This window comes from Natrix helvetica (assembly GCF_964273705.1).
Source record: "Natrix helvetica genome assembly, chromosome: 4".
NCBI lineage: Eukaryota > Metazoa > Chordata > Lepidosauria > Squamata > Natricidae > Natrix > Natrix helvetica.
In genome coordinates, this window is record NC_138550.1 from 172,330,443 (window position 1) to 172,352,551 (window position 22,109).

The following is a 22,109-nucleotide window of genomic DNA, read 5'->3' on the forward strand; positions in this document are numbered from 1 at the left end:
GAGAGCGGGGGAGGCAGCTGCAGCCCCAACAGGTGTGGCGGGGGAGGCCGCAGGTGCTGTGCTGGAAGGGGCGCCCTCCCCCGCTCCGCGTAATGTTCTAACTTGGAGCCGTGACGAGCTGGGCCGTGGCCGACAGCGACGAAAGAGCTATTTATAGCCCACCTCCGCTGCCACGGGGTATCGCGCCGGGGGGGCAGTCGGGGTTCGGCCGAGAGACGCTTCGGACCCTCAGTCGGGGGCTGCAGCTAGTGGGCAGGTTGCTGCCGTGGCCGGGGTTGCTCTCCGGGACGGGGCCTCACCATGAAGATCGTGCCGGGTAGGCGACGATTCGCGTCCCGGGAAGGCCGGGGCACTGGGCGCCGGTTTCCGATGGGAAGGGGACGTTTGTGCGGCGACGGGCGCGATGGATGTGCTGGGAGCGACCGTGGGCTCCGCGCCACCGGGCCGCTACCCCGCCACCGTGGAGTGGCCGCAGCTGAGGTGGCGGCGCACTGGGGCCTCCCAGGCCCCAGACCTCTGGCGGGGCGGAGGGGAGGCGGGCCCGAAGGTGCCAGGCTCGGCGGCGGCAGGAGCGCGCACGGGGCGGGTAACCTTGAGAGCTGCCCGTCAGCGGGGCTTTGGCCTGCGGGAAGGTGCGCGGCTTCGGGCTGGGCCAGGACGGCTCCGCATTGCGGGCGGCGGGCCGAGGGGGCCGGACTTGCGGACAGCCCGGGAGGAGGCGGCCGGGAGGGGCCGCTGCTCACTCGGCTCCGGCATTCGGCCCAGCGGCTGCGTCCTGGGAGCGCCTCCTGCCTTGCGCGGCGCGCTCGCTATGGATCCCGGAGGGGGGAGCCTCTTCCCGTCGCTGGTGGTGGCCGGACACGCGTTGACGCTGGCGCTGGTCTGGTACGGGCGGCGCGCAGGGAGCTCCGACCGCGCGGCCGACGACGGTGAGAGAGCCAGCGGAGCGACGGCGCTGAGGCCCCGCGGGGCGGGCAGCGGGGCAAGCGGGCGGGGTGCTCCCTCCCACCGCCCGCTCTCCCTCCCTCCGCCCGCACGAGCTGTAGCAAACACAGCCACGTGGGTGGGTGGGGGGCGAGACAGCCGTGCGGGGCGCGCCTGGCTTAGGCGGAGATATTCAGGGAGTGGGTGTTCCCGCCGCCTCCTGCCCGTATTCGGGGCTTTGCCAGCAGCTCCGTTCTTTGACCAGGCAACCGCAGCCAGTTGCTCGTTGACCTTGGCCGAAGCTTTCGCCCAGGGCCAGCGGTCTCCGTGGTTGCAGGAGGAACGGCACGGAGAGGGGGTCTCTTTCTCCGCTTTGTAGCCGCCCGCTTGCCCGAGGACCAGCCGCGCCGGGACTGAGGTCCCGCCCGGGCCCGGCTAGAGTGTACCGGCAGGGATGCGGCTGCAAATTCGCCGCTCGGTTCGCCAAAGGCGGGGACGGGCGTTGCGGGGCGGCCCTTCGAGTTAGCCCTTGGTGCCGGTCAGATGCCTTAGTGACGTGATGGGCCGGCCGGTCAGACGCTCCATGCCTCGCCTGGTTCTTTGTAGATTCTGGAGATGGAGGTCCCTCTTGCCATTCCCCCGTTGTGGGACTGAGCAGGAGGACAGCCGGGGGGGGGGGGGGGGTTGGACGTGGCAGACTCCACTTTTATTCCAGGGGACGGGGGACTTTCTGTTTGGAGAGGCTGCCCCGGGTGCCTGGTCAAGGAGCTGCTTTGGGCGCCATGAAGCTTCTGGGCTTGAACCATTTCTCCCCCTCTCCCGTTTTCTCCCCCCACCCCCACCTCGTGTGTGTGTGTGTGTGTCGGCGAGAGAGAACAAGAGCAGCCTCCTCCTCGGTCAAGAGCTGAGCTACGCAGGCATTAAAATCCGGGAAATTCAGGGCGGGGATTCTGCCGCCTTCCTCTGCCCGGTGACCTTTTCTGCATAAGGCAGCGTTGAGAACTCCCGCCGGGCGTCGTTTGCCATTCTGGGTGGAGGAGCTGCTCTTTATCTACTTAGCCCACCCTGAAATTCTGCTTCCTGGAGGGCTTTGCGTTAGCAGAAGCAGCCTCCAGTTTCGAGATGAGATCTGCCTGGGCTGGAGTCATTTCTTTGTGAGGGTTTCTTCCCATCTATGGTGGAGAGGCCTGGGAGGGGACTTGTGCCCACTGTGCCTTGGGAGTTTCAGGGCCCATCCCGAGGCTGGCTGCTGGTTGTGAGGGAACTACCAAGCTCAGGTGCTTCCTGCAGGTGTCAAGGTGCTCAGCAGCCAGAGGAGGGCGGCCTTGTGGCCTAAGGCTTGAGGGATGTTGGAGTGGCCTCTCTCTGCCATCCTCATGGTTTGGAGCAGAGGCCTCAGGTGAAGGCAGCAGAAGGGCACTGCGTGGGTTGCCCCTCTTCCAGCTAGGTGGCAGCCGCCTGGTACACAGAAACCCACACTGGGGCCCCCACCCCAGTAGCTGCTACTGGTGCTTAGCTTTGAGGCCTGTTCCCTGTGCTCTCTGCTGCTTCTGCTTCCTGACTGGACCTTAGGAGAGCTCACAATGGCTTCAGCTGAGGCCTGCTGGTGGCAGAGGGCTGGGCTAAGTTGCTGAGTGTGTGCAGAGGGTAGGCTCCAATGTGCCCGTCAATTCCCCAAATTTGCATCCAGTCATGCAAGGCCCCTTCCTCCCCTCCCCTTCAGCGAGTGAGGCTAACTGAGGGCAGCCTGGAGGGGCAGCTGAAGCCAAGCTCCCTGCTGGCTCTGGGCAGTGACCTCCAGAGGGCTCCCTTCCTGCTGCGCCTCTGGGCAGTTGGGCCTGCGGTTTCTCCCTTTCTCTGAATCACTGCCGGTTTCTGTGAATCACTGCTGCCCACCCAGCCTCAGGCTGCTGGGGCTTCCCCTGCTGAGAGAGGCTGCTGGGTCTCCACCCAGCCAGTAGCAATGACGCTGGGGAAGCCTTCTCCATCTGATTCTGATGCCACTGGTGAAAGCTGAGGGAAAGGAAGGGAGGGGAGTCCTCTGGTTTCCCTCTGCTGAAGTGGGCCAGCCACAAAGAGGCTTTTTCCGGTTAATTGCCCAGCAGAAGCCCCAGCAGAAGGGTTTTTTTCCCTGTCACAGGAGGGCTTTTGCACCTTAGGTCCTGCTCAGAGGGTCCTTTGCTCAGTCTCCCTTCCAGACAAGGGAGTTCACTCCTGTCCCTCTCCATCCCGCCCTCCCCCATGGAGGCCCTGGATGCCTTTGGCCCTGGTCTGTTGGTTTTCTGCTAACCTCCTTCTGTTGTGGGTGGGGAAGGGAGAGCTGGAGATACTTCTCCAGTTACAGCTATCCTCATGGCCACCTTGCCCCAAAGCAAGAGGTCTCTAGCAAGGGTGGAGGCCCCAGGCTGGAGCAGAGGGGCAGCGGTGGCCCTCTGCTTGATGTTTCACGGCTGCTCTGTTGGAGGAAGAGACCCGGGAGTCGTTGGGGGTGGGAAAAGAACAAAGGGGGGCTTGGCTAATTTCAGTTTACGGGGCAACTGAGCCCCTCTGTCCTCCTCCTCCTCCTCATAGTTGGACCCTTGCCTGTTCCCAGGGATGGCAGCTCCTGAAGCTCTGCCAGTGTGGCTCTGGCTGGGCTGCTGCATTCCAAGGTCACACCTGCTCAGAGGCATCAGGGCACGTCCGGCTGGTTGATGGGCACGGAGGTCACCTCTGTCCTCAGGATAAGGCCCCAGCCTCCCCCCTCTCCCCAGCTCCACTCTTGGTCCTTTTATTTTTATTTATTTATTATTATTGTTCATGGTTACATTTACATGCCACACGTCTCACTGTGCAGAGCCCACCCCTTCGTGTTGCCTGTCCAGGGAGCAGCCGAGCTCTGTTTAGCCCAGTTCTGGCTTAGAGGGAGGAGGTGCCGTCTGTCTGCATCCAAATGGCAGGGCCTCTCGTTGTTGTTGTTGGGGGGGGAGGGGGCTGAGCCATGTGCATCTTTGATGCCCTTGAAGGTGGATGTGGATCTGAGTCACTCCAGGTCAGCATCGCTCATGTACTGGGAGGATGACAGAAAACCCTCATCTGGAGCAGCAAATGCTCCCTGGGGAATGCTTGTTTGTGAAACCGCTGTGGGATCTAGGTTTGCAACAAGTGGGGGGGGGGGAGTTGGAAAATACCCCAATAAAAGGCCGGGCACCCTCACCCACCCACCCCGTCCTGGAGGGAGAGGCTGCAGGGCAGCTCCAGGGAGCCCCTAGGAGGGAGCCTGGGCCAAGGGAGTCAGCAACATGCAGTAAAGAAACCTCAATGCCACTGTGGGTGCCCTGTACCTGCTGAATACCAAGATGGGGGAGTTCTCTTGCCCTCTGCTGTCTGCTGCAGACCTGGATTCCCTGCTTGGGGGGAGGGGGGATGTTGGTGCCCCCAGTGGCAGCATTGAGGATTGACAGCGCCAGAGCTCTCAGCCTTGCCAGGGGAGGAGGGGGCGGGGGGGGGGGTTCCTGCCCCTCCTGCCAGCCAACCCTGAGTTCCACTGCCCACTTTCAGGGGTTGATCCTCTGTGCTGTCCCTTCCCTGGAGGCAGGACTTTGGGGGAGTTAACTAACTAACCCAGAGCTTGTTGTGAATCCCCAAGGAAAGTGCTGCCTGGACATACTCTGAAAATGTTGGGCCTCCTTCCGTGGGTCAGCCACCCCAGTTTGGGGGCTCGAGCCCTTAATCCCACTGCTTCCCACTTGGGTAGTCATTGATGGCTAATGGGGTGGAGAGCAGGGAGTCACTCATTCTTTCCTTGCTTCGGTAACACCCCTCGCCTGCCCCCCATGGCCCGAGGAGGGGCCCCCTGGTCTTCCTGGAAGCGGTGCCAAGCGGCTCCCTTGTTCCTCGGCTCATCCTGGGCAAACCCCGGGGACCTGCCCACCACTTCCCTCCGGTTCACCGGTTGCCAGGGGTCAGGAAGACGCTCAGGGGAGATGGGGCTCACAAAGCCTCTTGGTTCACCCTGCAAGAAGCCCTCGGTGGCAGAGGCTTTGGCTGAGGTGATAGCTGCCTTCGCTCCCCTTCCCCACCTTATCTCTGCTGTGCAGGCCGGCACGCGGGAGGGAGCCCTGTGTGGAGGAAGGCTGTGCCGTGGCAACTGCACCGGGACTTATATAATGTCCCATAGCACTTTACAGCACTTGGCGGGGGGGGGGGTGTTTAACAATGTGAAAGCTTTATTTGCATATTGCCCCCAACAATCTGGCTCCTCATTTTACTGATCTCGGAAGGATGGAAGGCTGAGTCAACCTCAAGATCGAACAGCAGGCTGTGGGTAGATGGCCTGCAACACTGCACTCTAACCACTGCGCCACTAGAGCTCTAGGGAAAAGGCCCCCTCTGCAGCCCCGGGTAACAGGCCTGGAGTTTGGTGTCCAGGCCGGTTGGGCTCTTGCAAGCTTCCTCAGTGTCCCCCACCCCACCCCCGTTTCCATGTCAGGGAGGAGTGTCCTATAGCCAGCCAGCTGCCACATTGCAGGATGTGGCCCTGTGTCCCCTCAGTTGTGTCTTCCGTCAAGACCCAGGCCAGGAAGGAAGGGAAGCCCAGCAGCTGCAGGGGCAGATCTTGGACGGGGCTTCCCTCCAGGCAGCCGCTGGACTCGGAGCAAAGGCTCCTGCTTCGTGACGACTGATAGGCCTGCAGCCAGAGCGCTTCTATCGGCGCGGCCGGTAATTGCAGGCGGAGGCTGCGCTTCGTTCCCGGGACTTTGGTTGCGCGCCACAACTACGGTGGCCGCCTTGTTCGGGATTTCACGTTTTCGGAGATGACCGACCAGCGCCGCTCCCACAAGCACCGCGATTGAAATGAGCGTCAATGTGCGGCTCAACTGGTCGTGAGAATGCAGCGTGGCGGTTGGAGCTGGCCTGCCATGAGGGCTCCGGGGCGCAAAGGCCGAAAGAGAGGCGGCTTCCCTCGACCCTGCAAGCGGAAAGAACCGGCTACCGGAGGAGGGGAAGCTAACGAGGACGGAGCCCGCGCTCTCCCCACCGGGGCAGTTGCCAAGTCTTCGCCCGGCGCTCCGCGTGGTTGCAGGACGGGTCCTCGGGGGTAGCTCCGCCGCAGGAACGAGGGGCGCCTGGACGGGCTCCGAGGGTGCCGCGCAGCTTCCGACGCCGCCACCGCAAAAAGGGGCGCGCGGTTCCACCGCTGGCTGCCCGGGGCGCGGCGAGGGGCGGGCGGAGCGCGGCAGGGCGGAGCTCCCCTCGGCCGCTTCGCGGGCGACAGGAAGCGGCGGGAGAGTTGCCGTGGCTGACGGCGGTGGCAGGGCGATGGCCGAGCCCTCGGTAGCCGCCTATTTCGCCTACAAACGGGCGGTGCTGCTGGGCGGCTCGGAGTGGTTGAGCGCGCCCGAACGACACCGGCGGCGCCTCCTGCGCAGCCGCCTCTGCTGCCTGGGTGAGTGGACGAGAGGCGCGGTGCTGGCGGGAGGGCCCGGCCTGGCCTTCCTCCGTCTCCCGAGCAACGGCCTGGCCCGCCCCCGCCCGGCGACCGCGCCGTTCCCAGCGCTGGCCGATCTGGCTTTCCTGGCGGCGCCGCTGCTTCTCCCTGCAAGCCCTTAGCTCTGAATGAAAAGGCGGGGAGGGGCCCGGCCAGCTGGCGCGTCTGGCGCGAAGCTCCGCCTCTGAAGCGAAGGCTGTGGGGCGGGGGGGGGTGACTGGCGGAGGGGGCGATCTCGGCGGCGCCCGAGAATGGAATGGCCCCGAGCGCCCCCCCCCCGCCTCTCCGCCCCCCAGTGGCCAGTGGGGAAGGCAGGGAATGAGTGGCCTGCAGGAAGCCAAGAAGCCCCCTCCCCTTCTCCAGAAATGAGAGTTGGGATGGCGCAGTCGCCGCACCAAAAGTGGGCCAATTGGCAAGAGGGGCGTGTGGGCGGGAGTCCCCTTTGATGGGTCTGGAGGCTTGGGGTGGGGAGGGGGAGGAACCCTGGTGCCTGAGGGATGGGAAATGCGCGCCTCCTGATCCTTCCCTTGGAGAGAGTCTGCCTGCAGTTCTTCTGTCCTAGCCAGCTGTTTGGGAAAGAGCTCCCCGGCCTCTTTTAGGCAGCAAGCAGAGCTGCCACCGGTGCAGAGTGTGTAAAGGGGAGGAGGGGGCAAGCCACGCCCCCCAGGCTCTTGGCAGCCTGTGGGCCCTGCCCAGGGAGGAGTCCCTGGAAAGTGGCAATTAGGGAGCCCCTGGAAAGTTCTGCTTGCCAGATTTCTGGAGGTATGCCACGGGGGAAAACGTTCCAAAAAGATCCAAAGGAAAGGCTGGAACTTTTGGGACTCTTCAGCTTGGAAAAAGGCAGCAGGGACCCAAACTTGGACAAGGGGACTTTTCTCTCCTTTTTTCGGGGTGGTGGGTGGGGTTCGTTCATTTTTCTGGCTAGGCTGCCAGCCTGAATGTAAACCAGTTGTGCATCTGTCCCAGCCAGAAGTGTAAGTGGAGTGGTTGCACTTGGTGAGAACTCTTCTGAGGAAGTCCTTCCTTGAGACCTTGAGGCGGGTCGGGCATGGGCTGAGATGGATAAGGAAACAATCTGGAGGAGAAGCAAATTGTGTCCAATGCTACACAGCAAAGCCACTCCCAGGTGACTTTTGTTTTGAAGAGTCTCCCTCTCTTGCTGAGGACCTGTAGCAGCTGCTCTCCTGCCCTTTAGGCTACCATCTCTGAGTGAAAGACTATGGGCATGTGTGAATGGGGAGGCCAGAGTTGGTGCGCCACTGGCTCCAGTGCCAATCCAGCAAGCAGGGCTGCCCCGCTTCTTCCCTCTCCTCCTCATGTCCTCCAGCAAGCAATCACAATCCCCCGGATGAGAAGGCCCCTCTGTGGACCTGACATAAGTGGGGTGATGGCCATTTACCTGGGTGGCTTTGAAAGGGATTGGGTGCAGTCAAGCAGGGCTAGGCTCCCAAGGGCTCTTGGTCTGGAAGACCCCGCCTGACCTTCAAGCAGAGGACAGCCCACCTCCAAATCCAGACTGCAGGGAACCAGTGGTGGCAGATGCTCCTCTGGCGGCCACTAGGAGAAGGTGAGGCCGGGTGCAGCTGGGCTGTCCTGGGCAGGGCGCTCAGGGCTTAAATGCAACCAGCCTCACCTGGTTCCGTTTGTTAGCTGAGTGGATCCTTGGCTCCAGAAGGAAACGAGGAGCCTCCCCTCGCCCCCATCTTCTGCTTGGCTCTCCACCCGAGTTCCCCGTTGCCATAGGACCATGTGCAGGTCACGCGCGAGGCTTCTTAGAGTTCAGTGGTGTCGAAGTGATGTCCCGGTGTTTGGAAGCCGTCGGGGTCTGGATGGGGGACAACAGACTCAAACTCAACCCCTCCAAGACTGAGTGGCTGTGGCTACCGGCACCTCGGTTCAGCCAGCTGACTCCATCGCTGGCCATAGCGGGCGAACAACTGTCCCCCGTGGAGCGGGCGCGCAATTTGGGCGTCCTCCTCGATGCCCGGCTGTCAATGGAGGACCATGTGGCAGCCGTGGCAAGGGGGGCGTTCCACCAGGTTCGCCTGGTGCGCCAATTGCGCCCCCTACTGGACCGGAGTGCCTGCGCACGGTCACTCATGCGCTGGTGACGTCTCGCCTGGACTACTGCAATGCCCTCTACATGGGGCTGCCCTTGGGACGCATCCGGAGACTGCAGCTAGTTCAGAACGCAGCGGCGCGGGTTATTATGGGAAGTACTCGTTACTCCCACGTAACACCTCTCCTGCGCGAGCTGCACTGGCTACCTGTGGCCTTTCGGGTGCGTTTCAAGGTATTGATTACCATCTTTAAAGCGCTCCATGGCATAGGACCTAGTTATCTGCAGGATCGCATCCTACCACACACGTCCCTGCGACCTATCCGCTCACACAGAGAGGGGCTCCTCCAGGTGCCGTCCGCTAGACAATGTCGTGGGGCGGCGCCTAGGAGTAGAGCCTTCTCTGTGGCGGGCCCAGCCCTGTGGAATGACCTCCCTCCGGATATTAGGAATACCTCTGACCTCCGCTCCTTCCGTATTAAGCTTAAGACCCACCTTTTCCAAGCAGCTGGCCTGGCTCAACTTTGATTTAACCATATCGCTCCTGACGGGTTTTTAACTGGGTATTTTAATTATATTTAATTTCTAGGGGTTTTAAATACAGTATTTTAATTGTTTTTATCAATCGATCTCCTCCTTATATATGTATGTATGTTTTAGTGTAGCTTTGTTATATGTTTGTTTTGTTTACATATTTATTTCGAATGTTTCGTTGTACGCCGCCCCGAGTCCTTCGGGAGAGGGTGCGGCTAAGAAATAAATATATTATTATTATTATTATTATTACACAGGGAGGGGCTCCTCCTGGTGCCGTCTGCTAGACAATGCCAGCGGGCGACACCTAGGAGTAGATCCTTCTCTGTGATGGGCCCAACCCTCTGGAATGACCTCCCCCCGGACATTCGAACTACCACCGACCTCCGTTCCTTCCGGCAAAAGTTAAAGACTCACCTATTTCAATCAGCTGGCCTGGCACTTTCTTAGTTTTACCTCCCGGGGATTTATTCATTTTAATTGGGTTTGGGGTTTTAATAGTGATGTTTTTAGGATGAATATATTTATTTCTTAGTACAGCCTATCTCCCCCTCCAAATGTATTTTAAATGTATTTTATTATTATGACTGGTTTTATTTGTGTTGACTGTACACCGCCCCGAGTCCCTTTTTGGGAGAGGGGCGGTCTAAAAATCTAAGAAATAAATAATAAAGTGGCATTCCTTAGGCCAGAAAGGGCAGGACAGAGAACTTCCTACCTTTACAAACCAGCAGCTCTCGGAGGAAGAACAGCCAAACGCCGCTGCCAGGGGAGGGTCCTGCTGGCCTCCCGGGGTGCCTGCCTGAGCAGCGGGTGGGGGCGTGGCCCGGCCCTGTCGTCAGATTGCAGCTGGTGCTCTAGGCGGGGCTGCCTTTGCAGGTGGCCTTAAAGGTAGGGCTGGGACCGAATCAGCTGCTCTTTCAAAAATAACACCTACTTCGCCTATTCTGGGGCAGTTGTGATCTTTAAAGCCATCCGTGGGTCATACAGGCTTCCTTGAGCAAATGCCTTGTTGTCCTTCCCCTGCCCTTCCGAGGTCCTCCTGAGAGGGCTTGTGTAAGATCTGGCCTTACACAAGATGGGGGTGGGTGGGTTTGAAGGGTCCCTACGGAGCCCACCCCCTTGGGGTATCTTGTCCCTGGCCCTCAGGAACCCTTTGGGGAACTGTGCCATGAGCCTGATGCTGGGAGGGTTGGGGGGGGGGGAGAGGGTGTTATAGGCTTTGCTTGGGAAGCAACTGAGCTGCAAGGCAGAGGAGGGGGAGTCCACTAGGGGATTTCCAGCTCTCGGTGACATCATTGTGATTTTGAGGGAGGCTGATGGGCACAGGGTTGAAGGAGGACCTTTGAACCCGAGAGCAGAGCAAAGACAGTGTAGCAGCCCTCCTTCCATCATGGGTGGAAAGTTATTTCCTATGATTCAGAAAACACGTCTGTCGTCGATTGCGTTTGTTTTTTTAATCAGACGGTTTTTGCACTGCTGGTTCACGTACTTTGCATTGCTGGTCCTTTGACTTTCATGACTTCCAGTTTCCTTTGCTTCTGGGCAGGAGTTTGGCTCTGGAGGGATCTCAGCTGTCCAGGGCTGCGGGCTGCCTTGCCTTGTAGAGCTGGATCCTAGTGGGGAGGGACACACACACACACACACACACACCGGGTTCGGTGCAGCTATTTGGTGACCAAGCAGGCCCCCTTTGGCTGCTGTTTTGTGAGCTGAGGGCCAGGAAGGCGCATGCACCTCTTCTGCCGGGCTCCTGCGTTGGGGAGAATGAGGGAGACCTTTCTTTCTCCCATCCTCCCTCTCCCATCCCCTCCCCCCCACTTCCAGAGTGGTGCCCTGCGGCCACTGGCTTCCTCCGCGGGATGTGACTCAGGTGGGTGGGGAGTTTGGCTCCAGGTGCCATCCCTGGCAGGATGAGCGCTCGGCCCCACCTTTCTGACGTGCTTTGGCTCCCCAGACGCCTGGGCGGGCAGTGGGGGCTGCTGGGAGGCTTTGAAGCCCTTGTGTTGCAGCGCATTCCTGTGTCTGGGCCAGCCCAGGTCTGCCTCAGCGGATCTGGGTGGGGCCGGGCCTGGCCAGCCTGGAATGCACCGCCTGGGGATGTGCAGCCCTGGCAGTTGGCAACCTTTGCTCCCAGAACACGCCTGTCCTCTTGGGCGTGGGGAGGGGGTGGCAGATCCACTGCCTTTGTTCTCTGGCCCTGCTGTGTCCAGGCTGAAGGGGGCTGGGTGCACCCACCTTTTAGCATGGGAGGGGGAGCCCCCAGAACAGCAGAAACCCAGAGCAGCTGATCTCTTGGGCTGCCTCTCCCAATCAAGGTAGCCTGGAGGAGGGGGTGGGCTGTGCAGGTTGCCTGGGCTGCGGGGGGGGGGGGAGCTGGCAAGAGAGCCACTCTGAGGGGGAGGCAAGCCTGAAGGGAGTTGCAGGGCAACTAGAGGCCCGGTTCATGCTCTCTGGGGGGAAGGCGTTTGCTGTGCCAGGGAAGAGGGGGTCCCCTCCTCTTCTCTGGGGTTGCTCAGGAGCCCCCACCCTCGGAGGGCAGGTGAAGAGCACTGGGGCTCCCTGCCTCTGGGTCTCCCCTCTTGCTTCTCATGCGGGCGCTGCGGGGATGGCCGGGCGGGAAGCGGTTAATGGCCCAGGAGCGGTTTCCTGCCTGAGCAAGAGGCGGGCGGGGCAGGCGGGGGGGGGGCAGGGGAAACCAGGGCCCGCCCAGCCCAGCCCAGCCCCAGCGGCTCCGAGGGCGGGCTTGCGGGAGGCCGAGCGTCCTGGCCTGCTTGCGCCAACCTTGTTCCGCTCAAGAAGAGCTTCGGCCAGGAGCGTCCGCCTGCGGTGTGCGAGCGACCGTCTGTGCGGAGCCGAGCGGGTCCCAGCGGCGTCAGGAGCGCCCATGTCGCGGCCGAGGGGGCGCAGCCGGGCGGGGGACGTGGGTCCCTCCCCGGGGGGGGCGATGCACCCCGCCAGCTCCGAGGAGAACCTGTACAAGGCAGTCCTGCGCGCCTCCGAGGGCAAGAAAGGTACCGGGGAGGGGCGCGCGGCTGCGGGTCCTCCCGCCTCTCCGGTCCCGCGGAGCCCCGTTAGCCTGCCGCCTTTGCCCCACTCGAGGGTTGCCATCCCCGACGCCGCCGAGCCGCTCCGCTCTGCCTCCGGGCCACTTCCTGGTGCGCGGCGTGGGGAGCAAAGGGCCGCCGGCGGAGGGAGCGACCAGGGCGCTGTCCACGTTGCGGCGGCGCGGGAGGGGTTTCCTTGACCCGCCTGGACCCTGCCGGAGGGGGCGGGGCGGCGGCGGCCGCTGATCCCAGGCAAGTTCCTCCGGAGGAAGGGAAGCCGCAGCCGCTCCGCCCGAATCCTCCGGCGGGGATTGCTGAGCCGGGGCGCGGGGGGGGGGGGCAGCGCACCTGTGGGAAGGCGCTGGTCCGCCAGGCTGTTGCCTCAGCGAAGCCGCGGCCCCACCTGGCCCGAAGGGGGTTGGCTGGCAAGAGGGGCAGGAAAGCAGCGCTGCCGGGCCTGATCCGGCCTGCCCCTCGGCTGCTCCCCCTCCAGCGCCCTTTCCGGGCGCTTGCTCTTCCGCTCCTCATCGGCAGCTCTTTCCCCGAGGGCCTTTTCCAGCCAGATGCCGGGTGGGTTGATGTTGCCTTAGCCGCTAAGGGGCCTTTCTCATTCTACCAACCAGAGCATCCCATGAGAAATGAAGGCAGCCAAAGCATAAGGCACACAACTGCCAGCAGCTTTGTGGGCAAAGGCTGTTCTGCCAGGATGCTTTTGAGCCTGCCGACTGTTGGGATGCAGGCAAAAGTGTGGTCCTTCCCTAAAGCAGCCTGCCTAATAAAATGAGGGAGTGCTTGGTTTACTCTTGAGTAAATACTGGTGGCATCCTGACTGCATAGGGACCCCGTCCACAGGGAATGGAGCCTGGGGCAGGGTGGGACTTTGGCCTGGTCTCTTTAACTCCAGTGCCTCTGTCTGTCTGTCCGTCCGTCCGTCTGGTGACAGCCTCCGTTGGCCAAAGCCATGATCCGCAGCAGAGATGAGCCTGTCTGGTGAGAGGAGGGGCTATTAAAGATGGCGGTTTGTAGTGTAAGGGGGAGGGGGTCTGTGTAAGTGGGAAAGAGCCCCAGTGAATCAACGGGGGAAGGAGAGCGCATGCATACGGTCCATGGCGCCAGTGCAAGCAGGAAGGCTGAGCAGACCTTCTGGAGCAGGGGAAGACCTGGGGTGGGCTGTCTTCGCTAGGGATGATGGAACCAACATCTATGCCAGAAAGTAGGACCTGCTGCGTTGCAAGCAGCCCTAGAGCTGTACGTGAGTGGAGGTTAGGAGTGGAGCATGGGGAAAAGGAGAGAGAAGAATTGCAAGGGAAAGTAGAAGAAAAATGAAGGTGCTGCTGGAAAAGCCGATTATTCTCCCCAAGAGAATGAATGAAAGGTTGATATGAGAAAAGAAGGTGCGGAATCTGCTTTGGAAATACACATAGCGGGATTCTCAGAGAGGCCCACAGAAGTTACAGTAACAGGAAATATAAAAAGGACAAATGATGAAATAAGAGGCCTCGTGAGTGAGGCGCAAGAGAATGATTAAAAGAGGCAGAGAACATGCAAAACAGTTCCAATGGAAATTAATTGTTTGGGGGTTAAACGGAGAGGACTAAACAAGGAGACTTCGAGTGAGTGGAATTATAAATGAGAACATTATTTGGGGTGAAAACTGGAGAGGAGGAATGGTGGAAAGAATGTTAGGATTTGCGCTGAAATGATAGGAATATATTGAAGTGTGGAGTTGAAACCAACTTCCAAGCAAAAATGATGAAAAAAGTCAAATTGCTCTGAGGATTTTGAAAACTGGTCAGGTTTCAGGTGGGGAGGGGAGGGTGCTGGGGAGAAAGGTTGAGACACGGCGGCGCTTTGGATTTGTTGCAGCTGGGCAGGCTGTGGGTGGAGACTGGCGAGCCCCCCCCCCAGAAGGCAGGTCCCTGTGGGAAGAGGGCCAGGCAGCTGGCAATGGGGGAGGGAGGGGGGCTTTGTCCGCAGGTGGTGCGCAGGCCACTTTTTCTCTGCTCAGCAGCTCTGTGAGAGCGGTTTGAGTGAAGAGGGCTCAGGTGGGGATTGCTCTGGGGAGCCTGGAGTTGGAGGATGGTGGCTGATCGTGGTCAGAAGAAGGTTAAATGGAAGCCCAGCATCTTGAGAAGAGCTGGCACGTTGGGATCCGGGCAGGTTGACCGTTCGAAGTCCTCAAGGGTGAAGGTGGAGGCGTCCTTGGGGTGGGACCCAAATGCCACAGGCAGAAGGTGCAGGGGCCTGCTCTCACTCTCTGCCCTTCAGAGCCAAAGCTGGCTGGGTTGTGGGGTACAAAACTGAAAAGTAACCTGTCAAAAGGACATTGGGTGAAAATTTGTTAAAATGTTCAAATGCGGAAGAAAGAAAACGGATATAATGTCTTTTATTGCAAGGAATGTGGGGTTAAGTGGAAGCAATGATGGGAAGGGGGGGGGAAAGTCTCTTTCTGCCCAGGTCATGTGATCTGGAATCAGTGCATCAGGCAGGCTTAGCTTGCAAGGCCCAGAGCCGTGGCGGGGGGGGGGGGGCTCAAAGGGGCATGGGTGGCAATGGGGAAGGATGAGTTGTGAATTAACAGGAGGTGTGTGATGTGTCAGAGTGAGCGGCCAGGACAAAATAGTCTCGCTGCAGCAGTTGGCGGTACGGGGAGAGCAGCTGAGAACCGAATTGCACAACAGGCCTAGAGGTGGAGGGAGGGGCCGGCAGGAAGGGGCAGATCAAGAAGCGGGGGCCCTTGGCATGGAGGCAAGGAGAGGGTGAAAACAGAGGGGTTCAAGGAGCACCAGGCTGCGCCAAGAGAGCCGGTTGCAAGCAAGAATGGGTGGCTGGGGCAGAGGGGGGGTGGGGGGAAGAGAGAAGGAGGGAGTGCCTGGTGTCCCACTGAGCTTCCTTTTGCACCCCGGGGCCGCCTAGCTGAAAGCGCCTGGGCAGGGGACTGGAAAAAGAGCCAACAACCAGTGACAAACGCAGGAGGACTGACGGCCCAGTTAGCCCAAGGCACCCTTTGGGCATCTGTGCAAGGGGGATCGACCATCTCCGCTATCCCTGCTGATGGAGAACAGGAGGCTGTGTCCCCCCTTTGCCCAGACCTCCAGAGGAGCCCGGGCGGGGGGTGTTGGCCAGAGAGTGTGGTCCCCCTGTTCCTGGCCAGCCCCTGGAGAGGTGGAGGTTCCTGGCGTGGGCTTCCTTCCCATCCCCTTGGCTCCCTTTGCCCGCTTCCCCCCCCCGTTCTTCCATTGGCCCCCACTTAACAGACATACATAAACGCACGTCCTCTCTTGCAGATGAGCGGGACCGGGTCCAGAAGAAAACCTTCACCAAATGGGTCAACAAGCACCTCTTCAAGGTAAGCCCCCCTTTCCCTGGGGGGAGCTGTCTGTCTCAGAGGCAGCTTCGGGAGGATGAGGGTCACCTTCCCTGCCTGCATCTGAGCCAGGCCGAAAGGATGCCAGTTCTGGAGTCCTGGAGCTTCCCCAGGGGTGGCATGCAGGAGGCCCACCCACCGTTTTCTAGGCCCCCTTGAGGACCCTCCCTGAAGGAGACGCTCTTCCATGCCCCCGACCCAGTTTCTGGGCAAGGAGACTTTGTGTGCCCCATCATGGATCTGGGCTGGGGCTGAGAGTCCTAGAGCTCTGCTGGGATCTCTGGGGAAGGATTCCGAGGGGATGGAGAGGGGTTGCCTTGGGGAAGAGCAGCAGGAGGGTTAGGGTTAGCAGCAGGAGGGCAGCCGTCTCTCGGGGACTGCTCTCCTCCACTTTGGAGGTCTGCTCCATACTGCCCACAGTTGGAAATGCCACCAGTTGGGGTGATGCAGGACCCCCATTCCTGAGGTGCTTCCTGTGGGCATTTCTCTCTCTGTCTCTCCCTGATGCTTCTCTCTTTCTTTCTTTCCTTCCTTCCTTCTTTCTTTCCTCTCTCCTGCCTTGGCAACAGCACTGGCGAGCAGAGGTATGTGCCAAGGCGGCTGGGCTTTGATCCATTGCCTGCCTCCCACCGCTCGTCCCTCCCTCCCTTCTTTCCTTCCTTCCTTCTTTACTTTATTTTCCAGGAATGTTGCAGCCTCTTGTGATGGCTGCCCGGTCAGGCCTGAAACAGAGGCTACCTGGGGTGTGGGTGAAAAGGGAGCCTCTTGGAGGCAGCCCCAAAGCCAGAGGGAGGGCAGGGGCTGGACATTCCTTGGGTGCAACCATCTTCCTGAACTGGCATGGGTGTGGCTGCCAGACTGGCATGCCTAGCAGGCCCACTCCCACCGTCCCCCAGCCGCCTCCCAGCTGGGTCCACTTCTCAATCCCTGGGATTCCTCTTTGCCTCCACAGGCCCAGCGCCATGTGAATGACCTCTACGAGGACCTGCGAGATGGACACAACCTGATCTCGCTTCTGGAAGTCCTCTCAGGGGACACTCTGGTACGTGGCCACCTGCTCCTCGGGGCTCGGTGGACAGTGCCACTCTTCCCACCCAAAGCTCCAGAGGAAGCAGCTCAAGCTTTTGCACCGGGGGGGAGGGGCAGCGCCGTGTCACTGCCCTCCCCCCCCCAGTGTCTGCCACCCTTGCCTTCTGCTTGCGGGTTGCTCTGCACCTCCTCCCCAGCTGCACGCTGCCTGCACCCACGTGTCGCCTGGCCTGAGCCAGGAGTCCAAGCAGCAGCTTCCCTCTTACTCGACCCTTGCATGGCCGGCCAGAGGCTTTGGGGAGGGAGCTGGATCCCCGGGGGCTGGACATCTAGGGCCAACACCATGGGAGCCCACCTCGGGCCCGGCTGTGCTATGACCACAGAAGCAGCTGGAGGGGACCCTCCCCTCTACCGCCTCCACGTCAGCCGCCTGCACCAATGCAGATGCGGGCAGTGCTCCCGCTGGTACTGCTCAGGAAGAGGAATGGCAGCCGGCCTTCGGGACGCAGAAAGGAGATCTGTGGAGGTCGAGGGCCCTCGGTGGCCTCCTGAGTTAAGAGGGAGGCTTTTCGGAAGGAGGACGATGGCGTGAGGTGCACGGACACCAAAATGCTCCCGCCCAAGGGTGGTGCTTAGAGCGACACCAGGGATGCTGCCGCCCCCCTGCTGCCACCTCCTCCTCCTCACCCCCCTGCGGCAGGCTGAGCCTGCCTCGCACTCTGATGCAAGAGCTGCTACTCCGGACTCTGTTTCTCTCTCACTTCCTCTGGGTTGTCTGTCTGCCGCTCCCTGTGCTGTTTGTCTGTCTCTTCTCTTTGCTGGATTCTGACCTCTGCTTCCCTCTCGCTCGGCTGTCACCTGCTGCTCAGCCCAGAGAGCGCGACGTGATCCGGAATTTGCGCCTGGTGAGTGGTCCCGGCCGGTTCTGCATGGCACCCCTGTTGCTGCTCTCGGTACCTGCTGGAGAGGAGGCCAGCTGATGCGCATTGCCTCCTCGCTTGCGCAGAAGCCGCATCCCATCCAGTCCCTCCGAAAGCTTTGCTTGACCCATAACTGCTGACGGGAGGCTGGTGCATCGCACGACCGGCTCCCACGCAGCGGGCCCTTTGGCAGTGTGGCTGTCCCCTTGCCCCTGAGCCTCGGGCACTGCGGAAGGGATCCCGGGTGGCGGGCAGGCAGGGAGTGGGCTGTGTGGCCGTGTCCTGGCAATTCTTCCTTTTCCAGAGGGGAAGGCCGCGTGGTCAGCTTCTCTTGCAGCGGCAGAGCTTAGGATGGCCCCCGGGGGCTTCGGCTGGGGGGTGGGCGGGGGGGCTCAGTCTTTTCTCCCCTGCATCGTTTCCTGGCTCCAAGGGTGGGAGGGAAGGGAGCCCACCCCCACCCTGGCTTCTCCAGGGCCCTGACGGAGCCTCCTTTGCCCGCAGCCCCGGGAGAAGGGACGCATGCGCTTCCACAAGCTGCAGAACGTCCAGATCGCCTTGGACTACCTGAAGCATCGGCAGGTGAGCATCTGGGCCAGGAGCCGGGAGGGGAGGGAGGGAAAAGGCGGGGGGGGGGGATGGCGTCCTTCAGTAACCGTGCCTGTGTGAGTCTGCGTGTGTGTGTGTATGCCTCCACAGGTGAAACTGGTCAATATCCGGAACGATGACATTGCCGATGGCAACCCCAAGCTGACCCTGGGCCTCATCTGGACCATCATCCTCCACTTCCAGGTGAGGCCAGCTCTCTCCCCTCCCCCCCTTCTTCCCTGCTCTGCTCTAAGGGCAAGGACTCTCTTCGGCCCCTCCCTCCCTCCCCCGCCTGTGGGCCAGATTCTTGTAAGGGCCTCTCCCCACCCCCCAACCCCACTGCCTCTCCACAAGCGCCATGCGTTCCGGTGGACAAAGGAGGCCGGGGCTGCCCCTCCCTTCAGAGGCTGGCAGGGAGGATGCTGCTCAGAAGGAGGCCGGGGGGGGGGGGCGGTGGCGGTGGCGGTGTGGAGTTGGCAGGGTGAGTAAGGGAGGAGGAGGATCCCAGGAGGGGTTCCTGGGGGAGGGGAGGAATGTGGGCTGTGGCCGGGAGAGAACAGGATGCTGTGGTTGTGGGGCTGACTCACCCACCAGTCGCTTCAGGACACAAGATTTTCCACTGAGTGCTGGGCCTGGGTGGGTTGGGGGGGGGGATGACCCGCAGGCCTTGGCACGCCCCAGATGCAGGGATGGAAGCCTCTGGAGTCCCGCAGCTATGCCTTGTGCGCTGGGCAGAGGCAACTACTGAAGGCAGGCTCCCAAGGGGCCCTCCAAGGCTCCCAGTGGAGGGCCAGCGCCTGGCCTGGGGCATCGCGGCCACCAGGGTAGCAGAGAGAATCGACCCTCCTCCTCTTGAGGGGCTCAGGGTGGCCCTGAGGGGGCTGGTGGGAGGTCCAGGTCTGGGCTCAGAGAGTGGCTTGGTTGGAAGGCTCTGCAGCCCGTCGGGTGGTTGGTGGCGGGCGGCGCCATCCCCAGATGGCCAACAACTTCAGTCAGGCTCCCGGATTCAGGCGCTCCCTCTTCCCTCCAAGATCTCGGACATCCAGGTGACCGGCCAGTCGGAGGACATGACGGCCAAAGAGAAGCTGCTCCTGTGGTCCCAGCGCATGGTGGAGGGCTACCAGGGCTTGCGCTGCGACAACTTCACCTCCAGCTGGCGCGACGGCCGTCTCTTCAACGCCGTCATCCACAGGCACAAGTAGGTGGCGGGGCAGGGGGTGAGTGGGCGGAGCCCTGCGGAAGGGGCTCTGACGGAAAGGGCCGTAGTGCTGCACCCAGGACGAAGCCGTGGATGTTGGGCAGGGGGCTGCCCTGCTGGTGAAGGGACGAAGGGGATCGCCCCCGCCTTCCTTGACCGATGGGGTGGGAATGGGCTGTGGTCCCTCTCTTCCCCTCTCAGCTGACGGAGGGCACCCAGCGCCCACTCCCAAGTCAAGGCCAGGGAGATTGCCCAGGGGGCATCAGACTCTCGGCAGAGGGGAGGAGCAGCTTGTGATGTCCCATGAGGGAGGGAGGGAGGGCCATAGGCTGAGACCCCTTGTTGACCAGCAGGTTCCTTCTGAAAAGCCAGAATCTCAGTCACTGGTGGGTGTTCTCCAAGCTGCGGACTCACCCTGCCCCCCCCCAAAAGGCACATTGGGTTTGGGTGCCTGCAGCCCCCTGTGCCCTAAGAAGTGGGGGAGGGTTTTTTCATCCCAGGCACAGACTGGGGGCAGGGGGCTTCAAAGCAACTATTCAGAGGACCTTAGCGGGAGAAGGAAGCAGGACACGTTCTGCTTGGCTCATGATGTCCTGTCTTGGGGCATGGACACACGCACACACGCACGGACGATATTGCAGCGGGCCTTGAGGGCTGGAACCTTGAGTTTTTCTAATTGTTGGGAAGCTAATGACTGCAGCTATTTCCGTGGTCCCTATTTTAAGGAGCAGAAGCTTAAGGTCCAGGGTGGCTTTGTTCCAGGCCACTCCGATGCCACCTCTGGAAGACCCAAAGGGGGCACAAAGGCTGGTGTGGAGGGAGGCCAAGCAGGAGATGGGGACAGACGTAGCCACGTCACTCCCAGGGGAAGGTCCGGCACAGAATTGGGGCCCAGCAGAAGCTCCGCCCTCTTCTTGGGGTGAGCTGGGGGGGGCACTGACCACAGCCCCCGCCTCCCCCCTCCGCAGGCCCATGCTGATTGACATGAACAAGGTCTACCACCAGAGCAACGTGGAGAACCTGGAGCAGGCCTTCTCGGTGGCTGAGCACGACCTGGGCGTGACGCGGCTCTTGGACCCGGAAGGTACCAGCATGGGCTGCCCCATGGCCGGGGGGTGGGGGTGGGGTCCTTTGGGAGGGGCAGCACGGCACTCCCTTCCTTCTCCCTTCCGCTTTCCCAGACGTGGATGTGCCCCAGCCGGATGAGAAGTCCATCATCACCTACGTGTCCTCCCTCTACGACGCCATGCCACGAGTGCCAGACGTGCAGGACGGGATCAAGGCCAATGTGAGCGTCGGAGGCGCGGGATGAAGTGGGGAGGCCTGGCCGGTCTGTGGGCTCGCCATTTGACCTCAGCACCCACCGCCTTTTCCCTCACGCCCCCTCCCCACCCTTAGGAACTGCAGCTGCGCTGGCAGGAATACTACGGCGTAGTCAGCCTGCTTCTGCAGTGGATCCAGCACTACACGGTGACCTTTGAGGAGAGGAAGTTCCCTGCCAGCTACGAGGAGATCGAGGTGAGAGCCCTCCTGCCCTGTGCCACCTCCCTCTCTGGCTGGGGCGCAGCCTTTTTCTCTTGAGGGAGGCCTGGTCCTCCCTTCTGTGTTGGGGAGGCACCCCACGGTTGTTGGATGTGCGCGTGGAAGGACTCCCTGAACAGGCATGGGAGTCCCCCTCCGTGGCCAGCTCTGCCCCCAGGAGAGTCGCTGGCGGCTTTGGCCCAGAGTAAAGAGCTCTGGGGCCTCTTGGTGCCACTGGGATACCCCCAGGACCCACCTTGGTCCACCCCACCAGCCCCCCGCCTTCTTCTCCCGTAGATCCTGTGGCACCAGTTCTTGAAGTTCAAAGAGATGGAGCTGCCCGCCAAAGAGGCGGACAAGAGCCGCTCCAAGGTGATCTTCCAGTCTCTGGAGGTGAGCCCAAATTGTCCCCTGGGTGCCCTGGTGGGGCCTGAGGCCCTGGGCCGGCCAGCATGCCAGCCTACTGGAGGCCGGGGTGTCCTTCTGGGGGCCGTTGTCAGTGGTTCCCCTCTGTTTCTGGCTCCACTAGGCTGCTGTGCAAAGCGGGCAACTGAAGATCCCTCCGGGCTACCACCCACTGGACGTGGAGAAGGAGTGGGGCCGGCTGCACGTGGCCATCCTGGAGAGGGAGAAGCTTCTGCGCTCGGAGTTTGAGAGGCAAGCAGGAGCGCCTGACTGAGCGCCTAGAGGGAAGCTGGGGTGCGCAGGGGCTGGAGTCGGGCACTTCCTCTTCCTGGGAAGGGAGCCCAGCAGGCCGGAGGCCAGCGGCTCCCTCCCAGCCGCAGCCGGCCCAGCCCAGCCATAATGGGAAACACACGACTGGTGACTCACCACACCCCTCCCCCCCTCCCTCCCAGGCTGTGTTCCTCAGGAAGCATCTGGGCGAGCGGGCAGAGGGAGCCAAGGCAGCCTGGGACAGCTAGGCTGCCCTCCCCTGGCACAGGAGGGACGGGAGCTGAGCCCCAGTGGAGTGGAGGGAGCTGGCCGGAACCCTCGTTGACTTCTCCCACTCCCCTCCTGCCTTCCCAGGTTGGAACGGCTGCAGCGCATTGTCAGCAAACTCCAGATGGAGTCCGGCCTCTGCGAGGAGCAGCTCAACCAGGCAGACACCCTGCTGCAGTCGGTGAGAGGCGCCCTGCTCTGCTCTGCTCCCCCTGGAGCCCAGGGAGCCCAGGAGTGGGCGGGAAGGTCTGGCCTGGTGCTCTGTCAGACTCAGGGTCCTTGGTTCTCCTCCTGCAGGACATCCGCCTGCTGAATGCAGGCAAGGCCTCACAGCATTTGGTGGAGATTGAGCGGGACCTGGACAAGGCGGAGGCCATGGTCCGCTTGCTCTTCAATGATGTGCAAGCCCTCAAGGATGGGCGCCACCCCCAAGGCGAGCAGATGTATCGCAGGTCAGTAATGCTCCTCCCCTCCCCATATGGGGGGACGTTTTTACATGGGAGAGTGGTGCTG

At 61.5% G+C, this 22,109-nt stretch overlaps 1 protein-coding gene across 17 annotated transcripts in view; it reads left to right on the forward strand.

Moving 5' to 3' along the window:
* Positions 1–22,109, forward strand: part of PLEC (plectin) — a 91,798-nt gene that overhangs the window by 43,571 nt on the left and 26,118 nt on the right. For 8 of the 17 annotated variants that reach the window (XM_081952601.1, XM_081952602.1, XM_081952606.1 and 5 more), the window contains 13 exons: positions 15,322–15,383; positions 16,354–16,443; positions 17,300–17,335; positions 17,852–17,929; positions 18,047–18,139; positions 18,967–19,133; positions 20,102–20,217; positions 20,315–20,421; positions 20,532–20,651; positions 20,952–21,047; positions 21,184–21,311; positions 21,684–21,777; positions 21,894–22,048. In XM_081952601.1, coding sequence (XP_081808727.1) covers positions 15,322–15,383; positions 16,354–16,443; positions 17,300–17,335; positions 17,852–17,929; positions 18,047–18,139; positions 18,967–19,133; positions 20,102–20,217; positions 20,315–20,421; positions 20,532–20,651; positions 20,952–21,047; positions 21,184–21,311; positions 21,684–21,777; positions 21,894–22,048 — 1,342 coding nt within the window. Of the gene's footprint in view, positions 1–285; positions 317–734; positions 930–6,197; positions 6,353–11,691; positions 12,002–13,018; positions 13,648–15,321; positions 15,384–16,353; positions 16,444–17,299; positions 17,336–17,851; positions 17,930–18,046; positions 18,140–18,966; positions 19,134–20,101; positions 20,218–20,314; positions 20,422–20,531; positions 20,652–20,951; positions 21,048–21,183; positions 21,312–21,683; positions 21,778–21,893; positions 22,049–22,109 lie in introns of those variants that run through there. The other 9 variants (XM_081952604.1, XM_081952600.1, XM_081952596.1 and 6 more) reach the window with 6 other exon arrangements.